General features: G+C 39.5%; 1 protein-coding gene and 2 non-coding genes across 3 annotated transcripts; 2 read left to right on the forward strand and 1 right to left on the reverse strand.

The window, feature by feature from the left end:
- Positions 1-7,863: 7,863 nt before the first annotated feature.
- Positions 7,864-7,945, forward strand: trnal-aag (transfer RNA leucine (anticodon AAG)). The gene has a single exon. It is a non-coding gene; the product is annotated as a tRNA-Leu (tRNA).
- Positions 7,946-12,866: 4,921 nt separating this feature from the next.
- On the forward strand, positions 12,867-18,204 carry LOC134322047 (serine/threonine-protein kinase pim-1-like). The gene is made up of 13 exons (XM_063003916.1): positions 12,867-12,994; positions 13,100-13,211; positions 14,573-14,726; positions 14,918-15,013; positions 15,201-15,295; positions 15,518-15,586; positions 16,216-16,588; positions 16,674-16,850; positions 16,939-17,051; positions 17,167-17,198; positions 17,422-17,707; positions 17,872-17,979; positions 18,094-18,204. Exons 1-9 carry the CDS (start codon positions 12,867-12,869, stop codon positions 17,043-17,045), a joined length of 1,311 nt encoding a protein of 436 aa, XP_062859986.1. The 3' UTR covers positions 17,046-17,051; positions 17,167-17,198; positions 17,422-17,707; positions 17,872-17,979; positions 18,094-18,204.
- A 4,061-nt stretch (positions 18,205-22,265) lies between these two features.
- On the reverse strand, positions 22,266-22,348 carry trnal-cag (transfer RNA leucine (anticodon CAG)). Its single transcript has one exon. It is a non-coding gene; the product is annotated as a tRNA-Leu (tRNA).
- Positions 22,349-23,524: the final 1,176 nt, after the last annotated feature.

A 23,524-nucleotide genomic window follows, 5' to 3' on the forward strand; every position in this document is an offset into this window, starting at 1 on the left:
AGCTGGGCGTACAACTAGTTGGTGTGTAGAACATGTTACACATGCAGTGTGCTATTATTTCAAGCTGATCAAGTACATGCTATTTCTATTAGAAATATCTCACAAAGTACAAATTCTTCATCATTCCAAACAAACCATGTTGTACGGGACATTACCGCTTACCCAACGCAGTAAGAAACGACTCGCCCGAACAGGGACTTAAAACCTGGACCCTCAGATTAAAAGTCTGATGCTCTACCGACTGAGCTACCCGGCCTCGGCAACCTACTTTAATCATCACAAGGATGTGACATGAATTACAAACTTTAACATACGTTGTCCTGTAAAACTTCAATTAATATAAAAAGGTTTTATACCTGTTTCGGCTCTCTTGAAGTCGATTATACACTATATTGCCAAAAGTATTTACCCCATTCTTAATCCATAGGGTTTAATATGATGTCAGCCCACCCTTTGCAGCTATAACAGCTTCAACTCTTCTAAGCAAGCGCTCTACCATTTGAACTAATTCCCCTTACGAAGGACCCTTTATAAATTGTAATGTACTAACAGAGCGTTGATGCTGCATTATGTAAGGGACAAAATAGTGCAGGATATACAAACTGTTTAATGTAGTGAATTACTACAGTCTGTTTGAAGCGGCTGGGCTTACAACTAGTTGGTGTGGAGAACATGTTACACATACAGTGTGCTATTATTTCAAGCTGATCAAATACATGCTATTTCTATTAGAAATATCTCACAAAGTACAAATTCTTCATCATTCTAAACAAACCATGTAGTACGGGCAGAGGCGATTTAATCTGCCTGTGGGCCCAGGGGCTACAGCTGCTTGTGGGCCCCCACGTATAGTTTTCATAAAATCCGTACACAACGCAAGACAACAGAGTTCAGTGGCAGCTCATGGGCCCCAGTACAAAAAAAAATATATATATATACAGTGTATCACAAAAGTGAGTACACCCCTCACATTTCTGCAGATATTTAAGTATATCTTTTCATGGGACAACACTGACAAAATGACACTTTGACATAATGAAAAGTAGTCTGTGTGCAGCTTATATAACAGTGTAAATTTATTCTTCCCTCAAAATAACTCAATATACAGCCATTAATGTCTAAACCACCGGCAACAAAAGTGAGTACACCCCTAAGAGACTACACCCCTAAATGTCCAAATTGAGCACTGCTTGTCATTTTCCCTCCAAAATGTCATGTGATTTGTTAGTGTTACTAGGTCTCAGGTGTGCATAGGGAGCAGGTGTGTTCAATTTAGTAGTACAGCTCTCACACTCTCTCATACTGGTCACTGAAAGTTCCAACATGGCACCTCATGGCAAAGAACTCTCTGAGGATCTTAAAAGACGAATTGTTGCGCTACATGAAGATGGTTAAGGCTACAAGAAGATTGCCAACACCCTGAAACTGAGCTGCAGCACAGTGGCCAAGATCATCCAGCGTTTTAAAAGAGCAGGGTCCACTCAGAACAGACCTCGCGTTGGTTGTCCAAAGAAGCTGAGTGCACGTGCTCAGCGTCACATCCAACTGCTGTCTTTGAAAGATAGGCGCAGGAGTGCTGTCAGCATTGCTGCAGAGATTGAAAAGGTGGGGGGTCAGCCTGTCAGTGCTCAGACCATACGCCGCACACTACATCAAATTGGTCTGCATGGCTGTCACCCCAGAAGGAAGCCTCTTCTGAAGTCTCTACACAAGAAAGCCCGCAAACAGTTTGCTGAAGACATGTCAACAAAGGACATGGATTACTGGAACCATGTCCAATGGTCTGATGAGACCAAGATTAATTTGTTTGGTTCAGATGGTCTCAAGCATGTGTGGCGGCAATCAGGTGAGGAGTACAAAGATAAGTGTGTCATGCCTACAGTCAAGCATGGTGGTGGGAATGCCATGGTCTGGGGCTGCATGAGTGCAGCAGGTGTTGGGGAGTTACATTTCATTGAGGGACACATGAACTCCAATAAGTACTGTGAAATACTGAAGCAGAGCATGATCCCCTCCCTCCGGAAAATGGGTCGCAGGGCAGTGTTCCAGCATGATAATGACCCCAAACACACCTCTAAGACGACCACTGCTTTATTGAAGAGGCTGAGGGTAAAGGTGATGGACTGGCCAAGCATGTCTCCAGACCTAAACCCAATAGAAAATCTTTGGGGCATCCTCAAGCGGAAGGTGGAGGAGTGCAAAGTCTCGAATATCCGCCAGCTCCGTGATGTCGTCATGGAGGAGTGGAAAAGCATTCCAGTGGCAACCTGTGAAGCTCTGGTAAACTCCATGCACAGGAGAGTTAAGGCAGTTCTGGGAAATAATGGTGGCCACACAAAATATTGACACTTCAGGAACTTTCACTAAGGGGTGTACTCACTTTTGTTGCCGGTGGTTTAGACATTAATGGCTGTATATTGAGTTATTTTGAGGGAAGAATAAATTTACACTGTTATATAAGCTGCACACAGACTACTTTTCATTGTGTCAAAGTGTCATTTTGTCAGTGTTGTCCCATGAAAAGATATACTTAAAAATCTGCAGAAATGTGAGGGGTGTACTCACTTTTGTGATACACTGTATATAGTCTAGTAACGTTAAGCAGGTTACACAGATTCCCAAAATCCCTTGCTGTGCACTCACTGTGTAGTGTGATTACATGCATTCTGATATTTTATTGTCTTTTAGTTATTTTTATATTTTACTCAACAAAAACATTGCCGTGTTTTTTCTTTTATTTCGTTACCGTGGCAATTTACCGCTAGCATTAGCCACTTGCTACCGTAGAGGCTCGGCTCACCTAGCCGCTGTCCGGTGGGGATGTTACGGTTCTTTTGCTGTGCGGTGGTGGAGGTGTGGGAATAAACACACACGACAGGGTAGAGTCACTTTAACTGTTTAGTCAGGACTTCAGTGAGGGTTACAGCACTTTAGATCGCCTAGTTCCAGAACCCGAACTTCAATGCTGGGACCATAAGGCGAGACTCATATACAAAACTGCAGAACGTCCGAACGCACGTGTATAAACCTGGTGCTGCATTCTGATTGGCTGAGCTGAATGTCACTCACATACTAGCTCTAACGTTCATGTTGCTTAACTGAAACCATCAATCAGAATTACGGCAGCTCGTTTATCTGGCCAATCAACAGTCAGAAATATGAATAACGCGTAAATGATTTTGTAAGCTTCCCCATTCTTATTAACAAAAATAACTAACAAAATAAATAAAAAATAAAACAGCCAATCCGGGGCCCCTGGGCTGAAGCCCAGGTAAGCCCATGCATTAAATCGCCCCTGAGTACGGGACATTACCGCTTACCTAATGCAGTAAGAAATGACTCGCCCAAACAGGGACTTGAAGCCTGGACCCTCAGATTAAAAGTCTGATGCTCTACCAACTGAGCTATCTGGGCTTTGTACCCAGCTTTAATCCTCACAAGGACGTGACATAAAATACAAACTTTAGCATACCTGTTTCAGCTCTCTTGAGGTCGATTATACACTATATTGCCAAAAGTATTTACTCATCTGCCTTCACACGCATATGAACTTTAGTGACTCCCATTCTTAATCCATAAAGTTTAATATGATGTCGGCCCACCCTTTGCAGCTATAACAGCTTCAACTCTTCTGAGAAGGCGTTTCACAAAAACCGGGTTTGATTTCTTAACAAATAATCCAGTCAGTTAAAAACCCAACAAGAAAACTGGACCTAATACACTCATACCAGAGAAAAGATACTCTAACACGCTAGTGCCGTTACAGTGCTAACAATGGTCCACCCAAAAACATTATTTGGTCAGCTGGAGTGCTCATATGGGGCTCCCTTTCTATTGATATATGGTTTACAGCGTAGTGACAAAGTGTACAGTGCAGCAAATGGGTTACAGTCAGTAAATTTACCATACATAATAATGTGAAAAGATTCAGGAGTTTGTACAAATATTAGTACGTGTAGGGCGAGGGTGGTATCTGTGGTACTCCAGCTAGTCAGGATGGCCGAGCGGTCTAAGGCGCAGCGTTCAGGTTGCAGTCAGTAAATTTACCATACATAATAATGTGAAAAGATTAAGCAGTTTGTACAATCAGTTCGCCCGTGTGGGGCGAGGGTGATGGCGATGGTACCCAAGCTAGTCAGGATGAGGTCTAAAACGCTGAGTTCAGGTCACGGTGTCCCACTGAAGCTTGGGTTAGAATCCCACTTCTGACTGCTAGTGCTTCATACAAATGGCCATGTGGGGGTGTTGTTGGTAATTGGCTTGAAGACCTTGCAAGCGTGTCAGGATGGCCGAGCGGTCTAAGGCGCTGCGTTCAGGTCGCTGTCTCCCCTGGAGGCGTGGGTTCGAATCCCACTTCTGACATCTCAAGCTTTATACAAATTTACATCTTTAGAGTCAACAGCCATCAGGGAATACAGTTTTCATCAAAGGGTGTACATGGTCTGCAACAATGCTGAGGTAGGTGGTACGTGTCAAAGTAACATCCACATGGATGCCAGGACCCAGGCTTTTGATCTCTAAAAATGTGACAAATTTTCACTGATTAGTCAATATGGCCCACAAGATATCAGCAGAGATCCAGTAAAATATCAGTAATTACATGAAAAAGAAAAGGTAAGTTTAAAGTAATATCACAATCTTCAAAATGGGAACAAAGACACAAATGCACATGAGGTAGTAAAGTTACATATAATCACAACCCCCTTCCCCTAACCACCACCACCAGAAGTCCAACAAAATCAAAGAGAAAATGCACTTCATAAAAGACCTCACATTGTTCGTTCTAAATGCTAAGATCAACGTTTAAGTTAAGTGAGTCTATGATCGTTTAAAAGCAACGCATAATATAAACAAGAGTACGTGAGTTTAAACACGTTGCACCCTCACTTTATAATGCAGCATCAACACTCTGTTAGTACATTCTTTGTAGGGGTAATTAGCTCAAATGGTAGCGCGCTCGCTTAGCATGCGAGAGGTAGTGGGATTGATGCCCACATTTTCCAGTGCAGATGCATTATGATTATTTAATGGTAACACGTAATATGAAACTCGTTGCGGCATTGCTTAACGAAACGCAGCATAAAAAATTAGATCAGGATTTAAGTGAGTCTTTAAAGCATCATAAAATATGTGGGTATTAATATCTAAAACTCAGCACATTATTAGGCTACACATAAATATAGATTTAAACGGTCCTCTATTTACTACAGTCTGTTTGTTCAACTCTGTCTGTTCAACTCCACCCCTAGTTGAACAGCTGGGCGTTAACCCGTACAAATTTTTCATCATTCTAAATAAACCATGTAGTATGGGACATTACCGCTTACCTAATGCAGAAACAACTCGCCCGAACAGGGACTTGAACCCTGGACCCTCAGATTAAAAGTCTGATGCTCTACAAGAATGTGACATAAATTACAAACTTTAACATACGTTGTTCAATTAATATAAAAAGGTTTTTTGCCAAAAGTATTTACTCATCTGCCTTCACACGCATGTGAACTTGAGTGACTCCCATTCTTAATCCAAAGGGTTTAATATGATGTCTGCCCACCCTTTGCAGCTATAACAGCTATAACTCTTCTGAGAAAGCGTTCCACAAAAACCGGGTTTGAGTTCTTAGGAAATAATCCAGTAAGTTAAAAACCCAGCAAGAAGGCTGTACCTAATACACTCATACCAGAGAAAGCACACCCTAACATGCTAGTGCTGTTACAATGCTAAGAATGGTCCACCCAAAAACATTATTTGATCAGTTGGAGATCTCATATGGGGCTCCCTTTCTATTGATATGTGGTTTACAGCCTAGTGACAAAGTGTACAGTGCAGCAAATGGGTTACAGTCAGTACATTTACAATACATAATAATGTGTAAATATTCAGGAGTTCGTACAAATATTAGTTTGTGTGGGGCGGGAGTGGCGTCAACAGTGTCCAAGTTAGACAGGATGGTTTAGCAGTCTAAGGCACAGTATGCAGTCTTCCCTGTAGGGATGGGTTCAAATCCCACTTCTGATAGCTCATGCTTTATACAAATTTACATCTTTAACCCTCTACCATACATAATAATGTGAAAAGATTTAGCAGTTTGTACAAATCTTAGTTGGTGTGAGGCGAAAGTGGTATCAATGTCACCCCAGCTAATCAGGATGGCAACTGAAGATTGTATTCTTCAGTTGAGTTCTTCATTGTTCAGTCCAGTCTGTGATAAAGTCTGTTGTACGTTCTGGACATTTTTGGTGCAAACACGCCAGGTGCCTGTCACATCTAGTAGGAGCAGCATTGTTGGCACTGCAGTCTCGACTTGCAGTCTTTAACCTCAAGAGGAAGAACAGGTTTCCGTCAGAGCCTCCTCGGGTTAAAACAACAGATGATGTTGTTACAATGTGAAATCATTAAGAATAAAATATCAGAGAGTTTTACAGGATTAGACTCCAGCACCCCTAACTATTACAGCATAACTAGGTTTGCTTGTTTAGTTTAGAAAAGACCAATCAACAGCCTGAGTAAATAAACATGTTTTCAATCTAGACTTGAACATAGAGACTGTGTCCGAGTTCTGACAGCAGATCTCCCTAAGTTTGAAGCAGATCTGTGATGGAAATGTTGTGTTTCCATAAACAATAAAAGTTATCAGGAGCAATTTCTTGGAAAGACTCCAAAAGGGGTTACCAAAAGTACAGTTGTTTTACATTAGGGGTGCCCAATACGTCGATCACGATCTACCAGTCGATCTCACAGTGCATGCTGGTACATCGCCCCTCATTTTTTCCCTAAGTAAAAACTGTCATTACCTCAACATGTCATTACCAACACATAACTTGTTGTGATGGTAAAAACACTTAGTGATGGTAATAACAGGTTATTAGTTTCACCATCACTATCTTATTAACTGTTTAATAATTAAAGCTAATTAAAGCTAAATAAGCATAATGATTTTATTATACAAGAAAACATTAATTTTGCACATAAATATAGATTTAAACGGTCCTCTATTTACTACAGTCTGTTTGAAACAACTAGTTGGTGTGGAGAACATGTTACACATACAGTGTGCTATTATTTCAAGCTTATCAAGTACATGCTATTTCACTTAATAATATCTCACAAAGTACAAATACTTCAACTTTCTAATTAAACCATGTTGTACGGGACATTACCGCTCACCTAATGCAGTAATAAACAACTCGCCCAAACAGGAACTTGAACCCTGGACCCTCAGATTAAAAGTCTGATGCTCTACCGACTGAGCTACCCGGGCTCTGCAAATAGCTTTAACCCTCACAAGGATGTGACTTGAATTACAAACTTTAACATAAGTTGTCCTGTAGAACAGTTCCAGCAAGAACACCAAAACACTGCTGCCACAGTCTGTTTAAAACAACTAGTTGGTGTGGAGAACATGTTACACATGTCAAGTCAACTTTATTTATATAGCGCTTTTTACAATAGACATTGTCACATGCAGTGCGCAATTATTTCAAGCTTATCAAGTACATGCAATTTTACATAGAAATATCTCACAAAGTACAAATTCTTCATCATTCTAAACTAAGCATGTAGTATGGGACATTACCGCTTACCTAATGCAGTAAGAAGCAACTCGCCCGAACAGGGACTTGAACCCTGGACCCTCAGATTAAAAGTCTGATGCTCTACCGATTGAGATATCTGGGCTCCTACCGTCTCTTTGACTTTCATTTAAAAACCAGTCTGAAGAAGAAAGTTCATCACCAACTCATGATGTTTACCAGTTTGGTGTAGATTGTGCTCCATCACAAGTGTGGCGATTTGACTTCTATTGGAAAATGCAGGTAGAAATTGCATACATAGTTGCTTGTTTCAATCTACTCCTTAACCAGTGGTAGCATGGCCGAGCGGTCTAAGGCGCTGGATTAAGGCTCCAGTCTCTTCGGGGGCGTGGGTTCGAATCCCACCGCTGCCAACTCATGCTTTTCAACGCAGGCTCCATGTTTACCCACCCAATGCAACGTATACTCAATCACAATCCCAAGTGTGGCACACGCGATTGGCCCTTTTCGACCCACAACCTTTCTTAACTTTTTTTTTTATGTAACATGAAACAGTTCGACCGCACTGTGCACACAAACCTTAACTTGGTGTACCTTTGTATCGTTGCTGTTATCTCTAGCATCACTCCGACTACATGCAACTATGATATAATAGAAAGCATAATAAAAAAAAAAACTTTTACTCACCCAATAACTGTGTTTATACCTAAAATGGAATGCAGACACTGTGAAAACAGCATACGTTCTAAAGCCAATGAGCTTTTAAACAAGCTCAAACACACCGATGCACCACGGAGTCTTAAATTAAGCATACAGCACGATGGTTTAGCAGAAGAAATGTTGTAAGAAAGGAAGCCCTTAAATACTGACCGTCTTGTTGCTCTGCTTGCAAGCTTACTGTAACAAAAGAACGGTTGTGTATCTGATGGGTTAAGATTAGTCGCTACTCCAACAGTTCTTCGCTGTGGCTGGTTAAATGCTGGAAATTACCGCTTACCTAATGCAGTAAGACGCAACTCACCCGAACAGGGACTTGAACCCTGGATACTCAGATTAAAAGTCTGATGCTCTACCGACGGAGCTATCCGGGCTCTGCAACCTGCTTTAATCCCCACAAGCATGTGACTTAAATTACAAACTTTAACATATGTTGTCCTGTAGAACTTCAATTAATATAAAATGTTTTTATTTCTGTTTCGGCTCTCTTGAAGGTGATTATATAAAGTTTTAGGTGAAGTATGTCGCTGCTTACACACACAAAAAAAACATCTCTGGAGGAGAATTTTGAAGGTAGATTACAAACAGATTCCTTTCTTTCACCTTTTTCCCTTTTCCCTGTATCAATTGCACGATTGTTTTCCAGTCCTTAAATGTTATGTGCATTTATATGTGGCAAGAGAAAAAAATCCCTAAAAATCTAATTCAGTTAGCAAAGAACCTTGAATTACACTAAAGAGTTCTTCAAGTAGAAACAGTTCTAGCAAGAACACAAAAAACCCTTAAGACTTCTTAGTCTTATTTTTTTATTATTTCAAATGCCATTAATAATTTATAATCACTGATTTGTGAGATATCAGCAGTAATAGATCATGTTTAACTGGTTTAATATTGTTTAGGCGCTGATTATCGGCTGTTTTTCGTGAGTATGTTGGGCGGTTTTCCATGCATTTTGGGAGGCTTTTAAATGCGCAATCTGGCAACCCTGGCTGAAGCGTTCATTCATATTTTGGAGCGATGTATGTTTGTATGCTAGAATATAAATAACATCTTTTACAAACTGCTGTTTATTTACATTGACATTTTCCCTTCTGTCTAAACCTTGAAATTGGGTTTGTAAAAGTAAGCGATACTGTGGATAATATATTTAATGAGCTGAACTAACTGAGAGAAGCGCTAACGGTGGTGGAAGAGTCTAAAAGGGTTTGGAACATAGTCGTATCATCATAGCAGTACAACACAGTTTTGTCCGTAGCATCCGAAAATATCCAGAAGCTAATATACAAAAAAACGTTTATTTTAATAAACTTACCTTGTTGAAAAAAGTATGACCACAATTTCTAAACAAACACAGTATCCGCTGCTGCAGTCTCTACACAAACTTTTCTGCACTGAAATCGCAAGGACACATTTTATGGATATTACGGTAATGCACTGAGAACTCGTCCTACAGTCATGCAAGCACATACAGCAGTGTGTGAGTTTACATTTGTGCACATCATAGTAGCAGTTTCTCATTCCTTCCAACAAACTGCAAATGCTTTTGAATAGAATAGAATAGAATAGAATAGAATAGAATGCCTTTATTGTCATTGCACAGTGCACAACGAAATTTTTTGAGCATCTCCTTGACGGTACATGTATGTACACACAGACATATATATACACATGTATTTACAAAATAAACATATACACATCTAGATACAGAAATAAACGTGTGGTTTTAAGAACTTTCCAGAACTTTTTTTTTAAAGTTTTAAGAACTTTTTGGACATGCATCAATTGCTTTCATACAATTCTCTGCTGTTTTATAACATTATCATTTTCTATGTCATGTCAGTCAAAATGAACTATACTTATGAATGCTGAATAGTCATTCCTCATGAAACTAAAAGTCCTCATTTCATTGCTTGAATCATTACATACAAAAATGTTGAACTAGTTGTCAAAATCAGTATGTTGTATGTTCCAATTCAGTTCCAATATGTACTGCAATATTGTTTACAGTTGTGCACAGCTCTACCCAAAAAGTGTTTCTTATGTTTGTTGTAAATAAGTTTGTACTTTGCTTTAGCACAATGCTGTGAAGAAATTAGAATTGCAAAGAGCATATGCAGTAAAAATGTGAAACATACGTATTGTACTCATTTACTTCACTAAATACAGTAATGTGTAACTTAACTGTAGATTTCAAATGCAGGTTTTGCAGGTTATCAACTAGGTTTTGCAGTTTGTACTAATTGTTTTGAGAAATGCACTTACTGTTGTGCAAATGTTAATAGTGATGTGAGAAATGCACCAAAGCGACTGAGAAAACTGTAAAAATAGAAATAAACTAAGGCAGTAAAAAGGCACATAGCAGCAGTAAAAAATGATGAATCACCGATTTACTTAATAAATTCATTTTCGGTCAATGCAATATTTCTGAGTTATCTCAACGTGCGTCCACTTTCTTCATCCGGGACATTCGAGGCTGTCTGAACTTTTTCCACTTCAGCAGCGCCATTTTTCCTCTTCAGAAATCAATCCGGTGAGTATTTAGTTTGATCATTTTGTTACATTTTGAGCTGTAATAGCTGTTTTATTCAAAATATTTTCATGTGTATTCTTAAAATATATTATATTTTCAAAATTTAGTTTCATGTGATGTCGGTCTGTTTGGTAAGTGATTCTGGTAATTTTAAATGAATAACAGCATTACGTTTTTAGTTTGGACTTAGTATTCGATATAAAACTTCATTTTAAACCATTTCAGTCGCGTCTTAAGTCCTGTTGTAACATTGTGTAATTTAAATTTAAACCGTAGCTCCAGTTATAACTGAAAAAGAGAAGGTTTTTAAATTTAAAATAATAAAACACGTACATGCAACAATTAGATAATATTCCGTTTGGTGAACATGATTTAATCACGTAGACTACATATTATGGTGAATACTAAATGTAGACATTTATTTCACGATGGTTTAAATAATTACATTGAAAAGTGAAATCAATTTAATTGCGTTTGGACACAACCGGAACTAAATATGTTTGAAGACGCCGGTCAGTGTCATTCTGCACTCCGGAGCAGAAAGTGGCGGTATTGCACAAATTAACTGAATTTTAACTTTCGTCAAATAACAAGTCGTTTACCGCCAGAACTGTGAATGATTAGGTGGCGACACGTTGTCATCAACACTAATCGAAAAAGTAAGTCAAATTAATTTATGTTCGTGTTCGAGTAGGCAACATTCCCACTAGTATAACCAACATTAACATTCGCTGGTTAAATATGAACGTTTCTTAGATGAGAACAGTGCTTCAGTGTAGGCCTACTCGCAGCTAAACCGTCAATCAGCATTATAACGGGAAAAAATCCCATATTTTATAAACGGCTGTATGGTAATATTGTGGCTCTGTACTTTATGCATCGTTTTGAGGATTTTGCTTACAAAAATATTACACAATTAGCCTATAATATAAGTTGAGTCTAAGTTTTGTTTAAATATTGCCGTTATGTCCAACATTGTAAGCTATTACAGAAAATAAGTCTGTTGCATCTTTATTTGTTTGTGGTCTTTTAATTAACTGAGGGCATGTACTGAGTTTACCTTATTGATTAAAATATATTTTCTTAGGTTCCTCATTCTTTTCGCAACGCACACGCACTAAAAGGCATTGTTCTGGTAAGTGCTGTCTTTGTCCTGCCTCTAAATTCATAAAGCTGTGTTTTGTGAGGCTTTAAGATCCACCCATAAGTTTATATATATATATATATATATTTATATATATATATATATATTTATATATATATATATATATATATATATATATATATATATATATATATATATATATATATATATATATATTATATATATATATATATATATATATATATATATATATATATATACACGTAGTTTTATGATGCTACTTTATGCTGGAGATGCTTGATGTTGGAATACCGTATTCCCTTCAGCACCGGCGCATTCACATGAGAAGTGACAAAACCGCTTTTGCGCCACTGTGCCGTTATTTCCTATGAAGTGTGACGGCGGTGCACAAAACTTGACGCTCCTGTCTCCTTCTTTTACTACATTAAACCACGTTAAGCTTTATTTTGAACCAGAAGCGTTTTAGACTCTGATTCTCACCATTTCTCAGAAGCTCGAGCTGTAACACAAGTTTAAAAGTGAAACAGGAAGGAAAATCCAGATAAACACAGATACATGTGGAGCTGTAACACTGGATCTGATGCTTATTTCACACTAATGCAGATTCAGCTCAGATTCACACGCTGATGAGGTTTTACTGCTGAACAAAGCGGCTGTTTATTGTTCATTTAAAATTAAATAAATAATTTTTTTTAAAACAAACTGAACATGTTGAGTTTAAGGGAAATGGTGAGTTACAAGGTACCGCTGTATATATAAAAAAGGGGGCGGCACGGTAACTACCGTTTCTGTCATTAATGGAACCAAAGTGTGTAAAACATGACGTTAAAATCCTAATAAATAAATAAATAAAAAAGGAGAAATTACTCAAACTGATTCTAAAGAATCACTTGTAAGGACTCGTTTGCTAAAGTTTGAGTCGTTTTGCTTGTGCTTTGATTTAAAATGGTATTTGGAGAAGATGTTTGATAAAGTATTTGCCCCCCAGCAGAACCCCACTGTGGTGATGGAGGATCTACGTCTGTGCACGGCTGAACACTATAAGAGCATCGGATGCCGTTTCTGCTTTAAGGTGGTTTCACCTACAAAGTGAGTCGAGTTCACCATCAGCCATGAACATTCATTATAATTCTATATTTATGATAAAGCACGTGTTGTGTACATGTTTACACGTGTGTGTGTGTGTGTGTGTAGGAAATGTGTATTACAGGCTGATTCAGAGGAGAGAAGAGAGGCCTGGATCAGAACTATTCAGAACATCGTCGTTAAAACTGATGATAACAGAAGAGACGACTCCGAGGCCGAGGTGACTCTCTTTTAATTCTGTTTTACTCTCATAAACCTCTTTAGAGCATCACTAACACTTTACAGATCGTATAGAGTCAAAACGTCCAATCATGACTGTTTCGCTAAGATTCTTTTACATTTAAATGCAGAGAAAAAGAAAATAAATGTCAGAAAATGACGTCTCACAATCCAGCGCTCACCTTCTAAACACTGTCATTTCATCTCTTTTAGTTCATTTTATGACGTCGATAGATTTTATTTTATGGTGTGGATGAATTTTAGCTGGTATTTAGTTTAAGAATACTAAAAGAGAGTAAACATCTCAAATCTAAATCTCAGTTAGTCTGTACCTGAGGTCTAAACATACCGGCATCCAGGCCACAACACACAATCATGCAGCACAACATGAGGACTGAAGGAAGCTTGAAGTGTTTCCACTCACTGGGTGAACTGGTGTGATTTAATAATAAAACGTTTATAATTCATGTCTCTGTAAAGCTCTATACCGGGGTGTCAAACTCATTTTCACCGAGGGCCACATCAGCATCATGGTGGCCCTCAAAGTGCCGATTGTAACGTATCCTGCTGTGACTGCATTTACATTTACATTATTGGCATTTATTAGACGCTTTTATCCAAAGCGACTTACAGTACTGGGACAGTATACAGTCTGAGCAATTGAGGGTTAAGGGTCTTGCTCAAGGGCCCAACAGCAGCATCCTGGCATTGGTGGGATTCAAACCAGCAACCTTCTGATTACTAGTCCAGTACCTTAACCACTAGGCTACAACTGCCCATTGCTCTCTGCCTTTTAATTCTTGGACAGTTTGTTGTTTTTCTTGGAGGATAAATTCTGTGTTTGGTGTTAAAATGTGAGACAAATTTATCCTGTATATTTATAACGTATGTCTACATTTATATTGTCCTCCTTTACCACAGACACGCCTCATAACACAAGAGACCGTACCGCTTTCTCTTCCTGAAGCACAAACTCATTTTCACTTTCACATCTTTCATAAAATGTCCTCCTTCTGCTTCAGTTTTGGCATTATGTGTAAATATTTCTCGGCATCACTTGTTGGAAAACCGCCTCAGTTAAATGCTGGTGTAGAAACACCGCCATCTAGTGGCGGGATGCGGTCATGTTGCGGGTCACAAAATCCACATGCATTGTGGGAGATGCAGTTTATGTAGGTTTTTACAGAGTATTTTAAGACAATCAGACGTCTTTTAAGCTCACACGGGCCACATAAAATGACATGGCGGTCAGATTTAAGATTGACACACGTGTTCTATACAGCTGTTCTACATCTGATGTGTTGGAGATCAGTTACTAACAGTGATTTAATGACGTTTGTGTAAACAGTAGCTGGTGATAAGAGCAAGACTTCAGTCCAGAGGAGCAGCTCTCCTTCTAAAGTTCTGACCAGATTCACAGCTTTTATAGAACGAATCTTCTCTACTGTTGGCGAGATTGTACTCGAACCTGCTGCCGAGTACGATTCCTTCTCCGATGCGTCTCTACTGCACAGTGGTGAGTACGATACAGCACGACCACTAGAAGCGTTTTTATTAAATGTATTTTATATTAAATGTAATAGATTGAAGTTTTGAGTGAAGGATCCAGTTCAGGTTTGATTTAGAACTCATTTCTAATAAAGATTTACTCTGTGATTGTGTGTAAGATGTAAAGTGATAACACTAACACAAAATACCTCTTTTAAGTCGAGATTGCCGGAGCTAGAGTCGGACGGACGCCACATATCAGAGAAAGCCTGGAGCAGGAACTGAGCACGTTCTCCAGCTACTCCATCCACACAGGTCAGCCAGACGTCTTTTAAGCTCACGCGGACCACATAAAATGACGTGGCGTTCTAAAGTTTACGTAGGATCTTCTAAAGTTCTGTCCAGCCTCACAGCTTTTATAGAACGAATCTTCTCTACTGCTTCATTAATAACTGAGAAAAGTAAACTTTATATCAGATTAAAAACATACCCTGTTTTACAGAGGACTTTGATAGACGGTACCGAGTGGGAAAGCTCTTGGGGAAAGGCGGCTGTGGTTCGGTCTTCGCAGGACTCCGGAAGACTGATGGACAAGAGGTAAAATATTTACTCGGCTCTGCTCAGTGCCACACAAGACACGTTCATCATTACAAGTTGCTTCACTTTCAACGTACACAACGACTTTACATCTCATCAAACCTGTAGTTAAAAAGCGAGCGCTTCTTTTCAGCCTCTCGGTTACGGTTGGTCGAGCTGTAAAGTCTGTTCCCGTAATATTCCTTTATGATTTTGTTCATGATGTTCTGCATGTTTTAACAGGTCGCTGTGAAGATTGTGCTGAAGACAACCTGCGACGAACTCATCACCATCGACGAACTCATCACCATCGTAAGGAACATTTTTACACTTGTGAAATACTGCAGAGATGCAACATCATCCAGATAAAAAACCAAATGTTGACAAAAACTAGGTGTCCATAAACTTTTCTAACATTAACTAACACACCTTACTGAGTCAGGCTCTAGATACAGATTACATTTACAGCACTTAGCAGACGCTTTTATCCAAAGTGACTTACAGTACAGTGACAGAATACAGTCTGAACTATTGAGGGTTAGGGGCCTTACTCAAGGGCCCAGCAGTGGCTACGTGGCAGTGATGGGGCTTGGACCAGCGACCTTTTGATTATTAGTCCAAAACCTTAACCACTAGACTACAATAGCCCACAATACATCTATCTGTCTGTCCGTCCGTCCGTCCGTCCGTCCGTCCGTCCGTCCGTCTATCTATCTATCTATCTATCTATCTATCTATCTATCTATCTATCTATCTATCTGTTTGTCTGTCTATCTATTTATCTATGTCTGTCTGTCTATCTGTCTGTCTATCTATCTATCTATCTATCTTTCTGTTTGTCTGTCTGCCTATCTGTCTGTCTGTCTGTCTATCTATCATGTCACTAGGCCTGTTGACTATTGGTTCCAATCCCACTCTAACCATGTCTGCTTATATTTTAGCCTGGAGAGAAGAACAGCCTCCCAAAAGAGGTGGCGTTTAGGCTGATGGCGTCCAAGCCACCTCGCTGTGAACACGTCCTAGAGCTTCTGGAATGGTTCGACACTCCAGAGTGTTACGTCCTAATCCTGGAGCGACCCGTCCTCTGCATGAACCTCTTCGAGTACCGCAGAGACGACGCCCTTCCTGAACGTCTGGCTCAGATCATCATGTGGCAGGTGGTTCTCGCTGCACGTCACTGCCAGGATCGCGGGGTTCTTCACCGAGACATCAAGGAGGGGAACCTGCTGGTGTGTTTGGACAGTTTAGAAGTGAAGCTCATTGATTTTGGGTGTGGGGACTTGCTCAAGTCGAGCCCCTACAGGGGATTTTCAGGTAATTGTACCTCAGAGGTCAGTAGTTACGAGACACAGATGAAAACTGTGTGTGACCCTCACTGATCTCTCTTACTTTTACTCAGGCACCTTGTTATACGCCCCACCTGAATGGTTCAAGCGAGGTAAGTATCATGGCTGCACTGCAACAGTCTGGAGTCTGGGGATCTTACTGTTCGTTTTAGTGTGTGGAGAGATGCCGTTCTGGAACGAGAGGGAGATCACTGCTGGACACCTGAAGTTCAAACCTGGTGTGTCTAAGGGTAAGAAGATGCAGGACGTTCACATTTAGACCCGTGTACACACAGTTTCCATCAGGATTTTGATCTAAACCGATTACTGCACCCACAGCCTGCCGTCATCTGATCAGGAGCTGCCTCAGCAAGAATCCAAAGAAGCGGCCCAGCCTCGAGAAGATCCTGGAGCACCACTGGTTTCCAGAGAGCCTCAAGAACTAAGTCCAGGTCAGTCCAAACAGATAGGAACAGACCTCAATGGATTTAGCTGAGAGACTGTGTTAGCATGTAGCTCAGATCACGTGTGTTGTGATTAATCGTTAAATGTGTTTTTATTCTACAGGCACCTGTAGCGTTTTAGCAGACGGATCATAGGTGAGCATATCAGCGACTGATGTTTGCTTCCATGTAATGTTGGAGAAACTCAGCAGGACTGATGGAGATCAGCAATATTTTGTGGATTGGCTTGACAAGTCAGTCAACTGAATAATCCAGATGTTTTTCACGCTGCGTTTCATCAATTTCACCTGTTAGATCATTATTATCCTGATATCTCATTAACACATGATGGAAATTCATCTCACATGATTATTTACAGCACCACAGCACAGGTCTGCTACAAGAACCAGATCCAGAGAACTTCAGCTGAGGTTCAGATCACCTCAATTCCTCAGCACCATCAGTGTACCATCACAGTACCATCAGTGCACCATCAGAACACCATCAATTCACGATCAGAACACCATCAGTGCACGATCAGAACACCATCAGCGCACGATCAGAGTACCACCAGTGCATGATCAGAGAACCATCAGTGCACGATCAGATTACCACCAGTGCACCATCACAGTACCACCAGTGTACCACAAAGTCAGATCAGAAAGGTGAGCGCTGGAGAAAGTAGCTTAATAAAGAATTAATCTCACAGTGATAAACATCACCTAATTTCAAACATGCTTCCAATCTGGAGACTAAACTCTTCTTCCTTAAACATGGATTTACCACTAATGATGGATTTGGGTGTATGTTTTGGGTTATTGTCTTATAGAAACGAGTCTAACCTACTGGCAGAAGTAACCAGATGTGGGCACCTTGATACCTGGCAGGAAACGGAACACAGCCCTAAAACGTCACTGAGTCGCCACAACGATCTACAGTGAGTGTCTGGAAATGAATTCTGCTCACGTTTAACAAATTTTTATTGGACCTTGATTGTGCTGAATTGTTATTTAACTGTCAGTTTATTATTTTGTGTTCCTGCTATTTACAGGTCAACAACCTCGTCTGTCCTGTCCAGTCCTGAAGACACTTCGACCTTCTCCGTCTGGTTTATGAGACAAGAGCTGAAACAAAACCAATAAAATGTCTTTAAAACTGTGAAGCGCATTGAAGGAATCATTATGTTTTAAGTCGCTATTTTTCTCTAGGACCTAAAAACTGAGATCAGAATGAATCTAAATTGTTCTACTTTAAATCAAGACGTTTTATAAACTGATGTGACTGCAGCGCTCCATCACCTGAAACTTAATACAGACGTGAGTGACGAATCACGCTTCTCCGTCTGGCGATCCGATGGACGAGTCTGGCTTTGGCGGTTGCCAGGAGAACGGTACCTGTCTGACTGCATTGTGCCGAGTGTAAAGTGTGGTGGAGCGGGGATTATGGTGTGGGGTTGTTTCTCAGGAGTTGGGCTCGGCCCCTTAGTTCCAGTGAAAGGAACTCTTAATGCTTCAGCACACCAAGAGATTTTGGACAATTTCATGCTCCTAACTTTGTGGGAACAGTTTGGGGATGGCCCCTTCCTGTTCCAACATGACTGCGCACAAGTGCACAAAGCACAAGCTCCATAAAGACATGGATGAGCCAGTTTGGTGTGGAAGAACTTGACTGGCCTGCACAGAGTCCTGACCTCAATCCGATAGAACACCTTTGGGATGAATTAGAGTGGAGACTGTGAGCCAGGCCTTCTCGTCCAACATCAGTGTCTGACTTCACAAATGCGCTTCTGAAAGAATGGTCAAAAATTCCCATAAACACACTCCTAAACCTTGTGGAAAGCCTTCCCAGAAGAGTTGAAGCTGTTATAGCTGCAAAGGGGGGCCGACATCATATTAAACCCTATGGATTAAGAATGGGAGTCACTCAAGTTCATATGCATGTGAAGGCAGACGAGCGAATACTTTTGGCAATATAGTGTATATTTGGTCGGTTGTGCTGGAGCTGTCCACGTTCTTTGTTCACACGGATAAAACAGAAACAAATCCACCAGTCTTTTCTCTTTTGATCTTGGATGAAACAACCAGAGTTTATCCGATGCTTTAAATCCACTGTAATCGTCACAGTTGCTGAGGAAGCGTACTGCCCTCAATGTCCATGCGTGAAAACTCAAGAGACGAAGTTTCACGGCTGATACAGCATAAACAATGTCACTAATCGACTGCAACATGTTAATGTAAGACTCACTGTCCGTTTGTCTTTACACATCAACAGAAATGAATCCTAAACAGGTGTTTTACCCGCTTACATGACACTTGTTTCACATCACGCTATTTTCTTCTTTTTCCACCCACTTTCTCTCGGTCTTTTCCTGACCTGTGACCCTTCATGCTGATTGGCTTAAACATAAATCAAACGTGGGCTATACATACACTTTACTTTAAACAGCATAAAACCACCAGAACATAAACAAAACATTAGTTACGCCCAAATTTTAATTGGATTACACAAACACACAATAACTTATAATTCTCCAATTTTTAAATGTCTCAGAGTTTTATCTTAAATGACTTTTTTGATGGTTATTTATCTGGTGCACTGCTTTGTAAAAGATCAACAGCTGAAACTCACAACAGCACCTTTAAAATGCAAGAGGTAACAGGATCGATGCCCGCATTCTCCAGTGCAGAAGCATTATGATCATTCACAGACAACACGTAATACGAAAGTCGATGCGTCATTGCTCAGTGAAACGCAGCATCAAAAATTAGTTCAGTCTGTAAGTGTTACAATGACATTTACGCTCTATATTTACTCATATCGTTTTGTTTAAATACATTTTCATTTGTTTTTAATTGGCGAACACACAATAACTTATTATTATTCAATTTTGAAATGTCTCGGAGTTTTATCTGAAATGACTTTTTTGTTGAAGTAGCGGTAGGTGACTTTCTAATGGGGACAGTGGTAGCCTAGTGGGTAGAGCAAAGCTCTCAACACTCTCTGCTCCAGGGACGTACGATGGCTGACCCTGCGCTCTGACCCCTGCTTCCAAACAAGCTGGGATATGCGGAGAAAGAATTTCATTGTACTGTACAACTGTATATGTGTATATTTACAGTATATATGACAAATAAAGTATATCTTAAACTGCTTCGTAAAAGATGAACAGCTGGAACTCACGACATTCCTCTTAAAATGCAGCATCAACCCCTAAGCCAGCGTTTCTCAAAGAGTGGGGGGCGCTCCCCTCCTGGGGGGCGCAGAGGCATGACAGGTCTGACTGAAATGAAGCACGGAACCAATGTTTTAACCTCTGAATTTTTTTTACGGTGGACCATAAACAAAACTTTTTTTCAGGTCTGTCAGTATTCATTCTAACAGAGAGTATAGATCAGGAGTGCTTAATACATCGATCACACACACAGTACACGCTGGTACATCGTTCCTCATTCAAACAGGTCAGCGTGACTGACATGAAATGTGGCCACTGTTTCTGTTTCACGCCTAAAGCACCGCTAATCTACAGGGTGGGTCATAAGTTTCCATACATAGGAAAAATATATATATTTTTATAACATTTTTATTTATATAATATGCTCTACATGACTGCCATTGCTTTTAAAACACATTTCAATTTGTTGCTCTTTATTCAAACGCATTTTTTTAGGGTATCTGAAATATAAAAAATAAAATGTTTTAAAAAAGCATATGTATGGAAACTTACGGCCCACCCTGTATTTCAGATACCCTAAAAAATGAGTTTCAATAAAGAGCAACAAATTGAAATGTGTTTTTAACCTTTATTTAACCAGGCAAGTCATTAAGAACTGCTTCTTATTTACAATGGCGGCCTGGCAAAAGGCAAAGCCTCTTGAGGAACAATCATACAAACAAATTTACATAAGACATTGAAAACAAACAACAATGATCACAATACAATACAACAACACATAGTCAAATCACCCAGCAACAGTATAAAAGAAGAATCAATTTGTCATACAGCTGCATGTATCTCTTAAGATATTTGTAATTTGTTTTTTAAAAGTTGTCTTAGAAATACATGTATCCAGTCTTAGAGTTTCTTGCAGTTTGTTCCAGTCTATGGCTGCAGCCACTTTAAATGATGACTGACCAAAAATGGTGTTCGTTTTAGGAACCTTCAGAAATACGATGAGCAGCATGTGTATAATAAACTGAAGATGAGGTTTGCAATAAATGACACAAATAGGGAGGAGACAAACCAAGCAGGGTTTTGTATATGAGCATAAACCAATGAATAGCATGACGAGTGTGTAAAGATGGCCAGTTCACAGTAGAATAAAGGGTACAGTGATGTGTTTTATATGGAGCATTTATCGCAAACCGAATGGCAGAGTGATAAAGTACATCAAGTTTCAACTTATGGCCCACCCTGTTTAACGTTTTCTGTTGGAGAAATTTTAACCTACAATCTGACATTTATATGAAGTCAAGGGTCTCTGCTGGACAATTTGGAACTTCTACATATTTGACTGCCACATATTTGACAGCTTTTTCAGATCAACCTACTTCCCACATGAAAATAATGAAGTCTAAATATCGGTCCATCCTTATTGATGAAATGAAAAACTGCTCTCTGACCTTAAAAAGTAGATCATGATGACCTGTAGACTGAAACAGTAGATCTCAAGCCATGAAAGTGTGGGCACTCCTGGTCTAGATTTACAGAACAGAGAGGTATTTGACAGGGATAAAAAGAAAAACAGCCACTAATACAGTGATAAGACTTAAACTCTCACAAATTAGATTTTTGGCACATATTCAACTTTTTTAAATTTTATTTCATTTTTTTTATTTTTGAAATAGCAGACTGATTGAAGGAGCAGTCAAATGTGGTTTGATAAAGTCAAGTACAACAGAAATGACTGAAATAAAGGTAAAAGGAACATTCATGATCTTTGAAGTTATTTCAACAAAGTTAAAATGGGGGGGGCGGGGGGGTGGCATGACAGATTTTCATCTTCCAAAGGGGGGCGTGACAGAAAAAGTTTGAGAACCACTGTCCTAAGCTATGCAGCATCAACGCTATGTTAGTACATTAAAATTTACAAAGAGTAAAGGATGCTTTTTGTAATAAAAAAAAATAAGACTAACTAGGACTAAGATTTGTACTAACTGTTGTATCTTTTCACATTATTATGTATGGTAGAAAGTAAAAGACTTAAATTAGTATAAAGTATGAGCTGTCAGAAGTGGGATTTGAACCCACGCCTCCAGTGGAGACTGCGACCTGAACGCAGCGCCTTAGACCGCTCGGCCATCCTGACTAGCTTAGGCATGAACTATACCACCTCGCCCCACATGGACTAATATTTGCATAAACTGCTTAATCTTTTCACATTATTATGCATTGTAAATGTACTGACTGTAACCCATTTGCTGCACTGTACACTTTGTCACTAGGCTGTAAACCATGACAAAGTGTACAGTGCAGCAAATGGGTTACAGTCAGTACATTTACAATACAGTCAGTACATTTACAATTGAAAGGGAGCCCCATATGAGCACTCCAACTGACCAAATAATGTTTTGGGTGGACCATTCTTAGCACTGTAACAGCACTAGCATGTTAGGGTGTGTTTTCTCTGGTATGAGTGTATTAGGTACGGCCTTCTTGTTGGGTTTTTAACTGACTGGATTATTTATTAAGACTGACCAAATAATTCATTCTTAATTATTCATTAAGAACTCAAACCCTGTTTGTGCTCGTTGTAGGCTATTCAATTGTCCACTAGATGACATAATATGGATACAGTTAGAAAGTAAAACGATGTCTGTTTCTAGCAAAGTTTTATCGCATGCTGACCTGTGTGGAATACAACTGATGTATGTAGCACTAAGAAGTGTTTCTTAAGGGTTCTTTTAGGTGTTCTTGGTAGAACTGTTTCCACTTGAAGAACCATTTAGTATAATTTAAGGTTCTTTGCTAACTCAATTTGATTTTTATTGATTTTTATATTTTGCCACATATAAATGCACATAACATTTTAATGACTGAAAAACAATCTTGCAATTGATACAGGAAAAAAGTGTGTGTGTAAGCAGCAACATACTTCACCTAAAACTTTATATAATCACCTTCAAGAGAGCCGAAACAGGTATAAAACATTTTATATTAATTGAAGTTTTACAGGACAACGTATGTTAAAGTTTGTAATTCATGTCACATTCTTGTGAGGAATAAAACAATTTGTAAGGTCCAGATAGCTCATTTGGTAGAGCAACAGCCTTTTAATCTGAGGGTCCAGGGTTCAAGTCCCAGTTCGGGCGAGTTCCTTCTTACTGCATTAGGTAAGTGGTAATGTCCCGTACTACATGGTTTAATTAGAATGATGAAGAATTTGTACTTTGTGAGATATTTCTAAGTGAAATATCATGTACTTGATCAGCTTGAAATAATAGCACACTGTATGTGTAACATGTTCTCTACCCCGAGTAGTTGT

The sequence above is a fragment of the Trichomycterus rosablanca genome, chromosome 10 (assembly GCF_030014385.1).
Source record: "Trichomycterus rosablanca isolate fTriRos1 chromosome 10, fTriRos1.hap1, whole genome shotgun sequence".
In the NCBI taxonomy this organism is placed as follows: domain Eukaryota; kingdom Metazoa; phylum Chordata; class Actinopteri; order Siluriformes; family Trichomycteridae; genus Trichomycterus; species Trichomycterus rosablanca.

Coding starts and splice junctions, on each gene's coding strand:
- LOC134322047 (XM_063003916.1), top strand. CDS start 12,867: ATGTTTGATAAAGTATTTGCCCCCCAGCAGAACCCCACTGTGGTGATG. Junction 13,212..14,572: donor GAGACGACTCCGAGGCCGAG/GTGACTCTCTTT, acceptor GCTGGTGATAAG/AGCAAGACTTCAGTCCAGAG. Junction 16,589..16,673: donor CCCCTACAGGGGATTTTCAG/GTAATTGTACCT, acceptor ACTTTTACTCAG/GCACCTTGTTATACGCCCCA.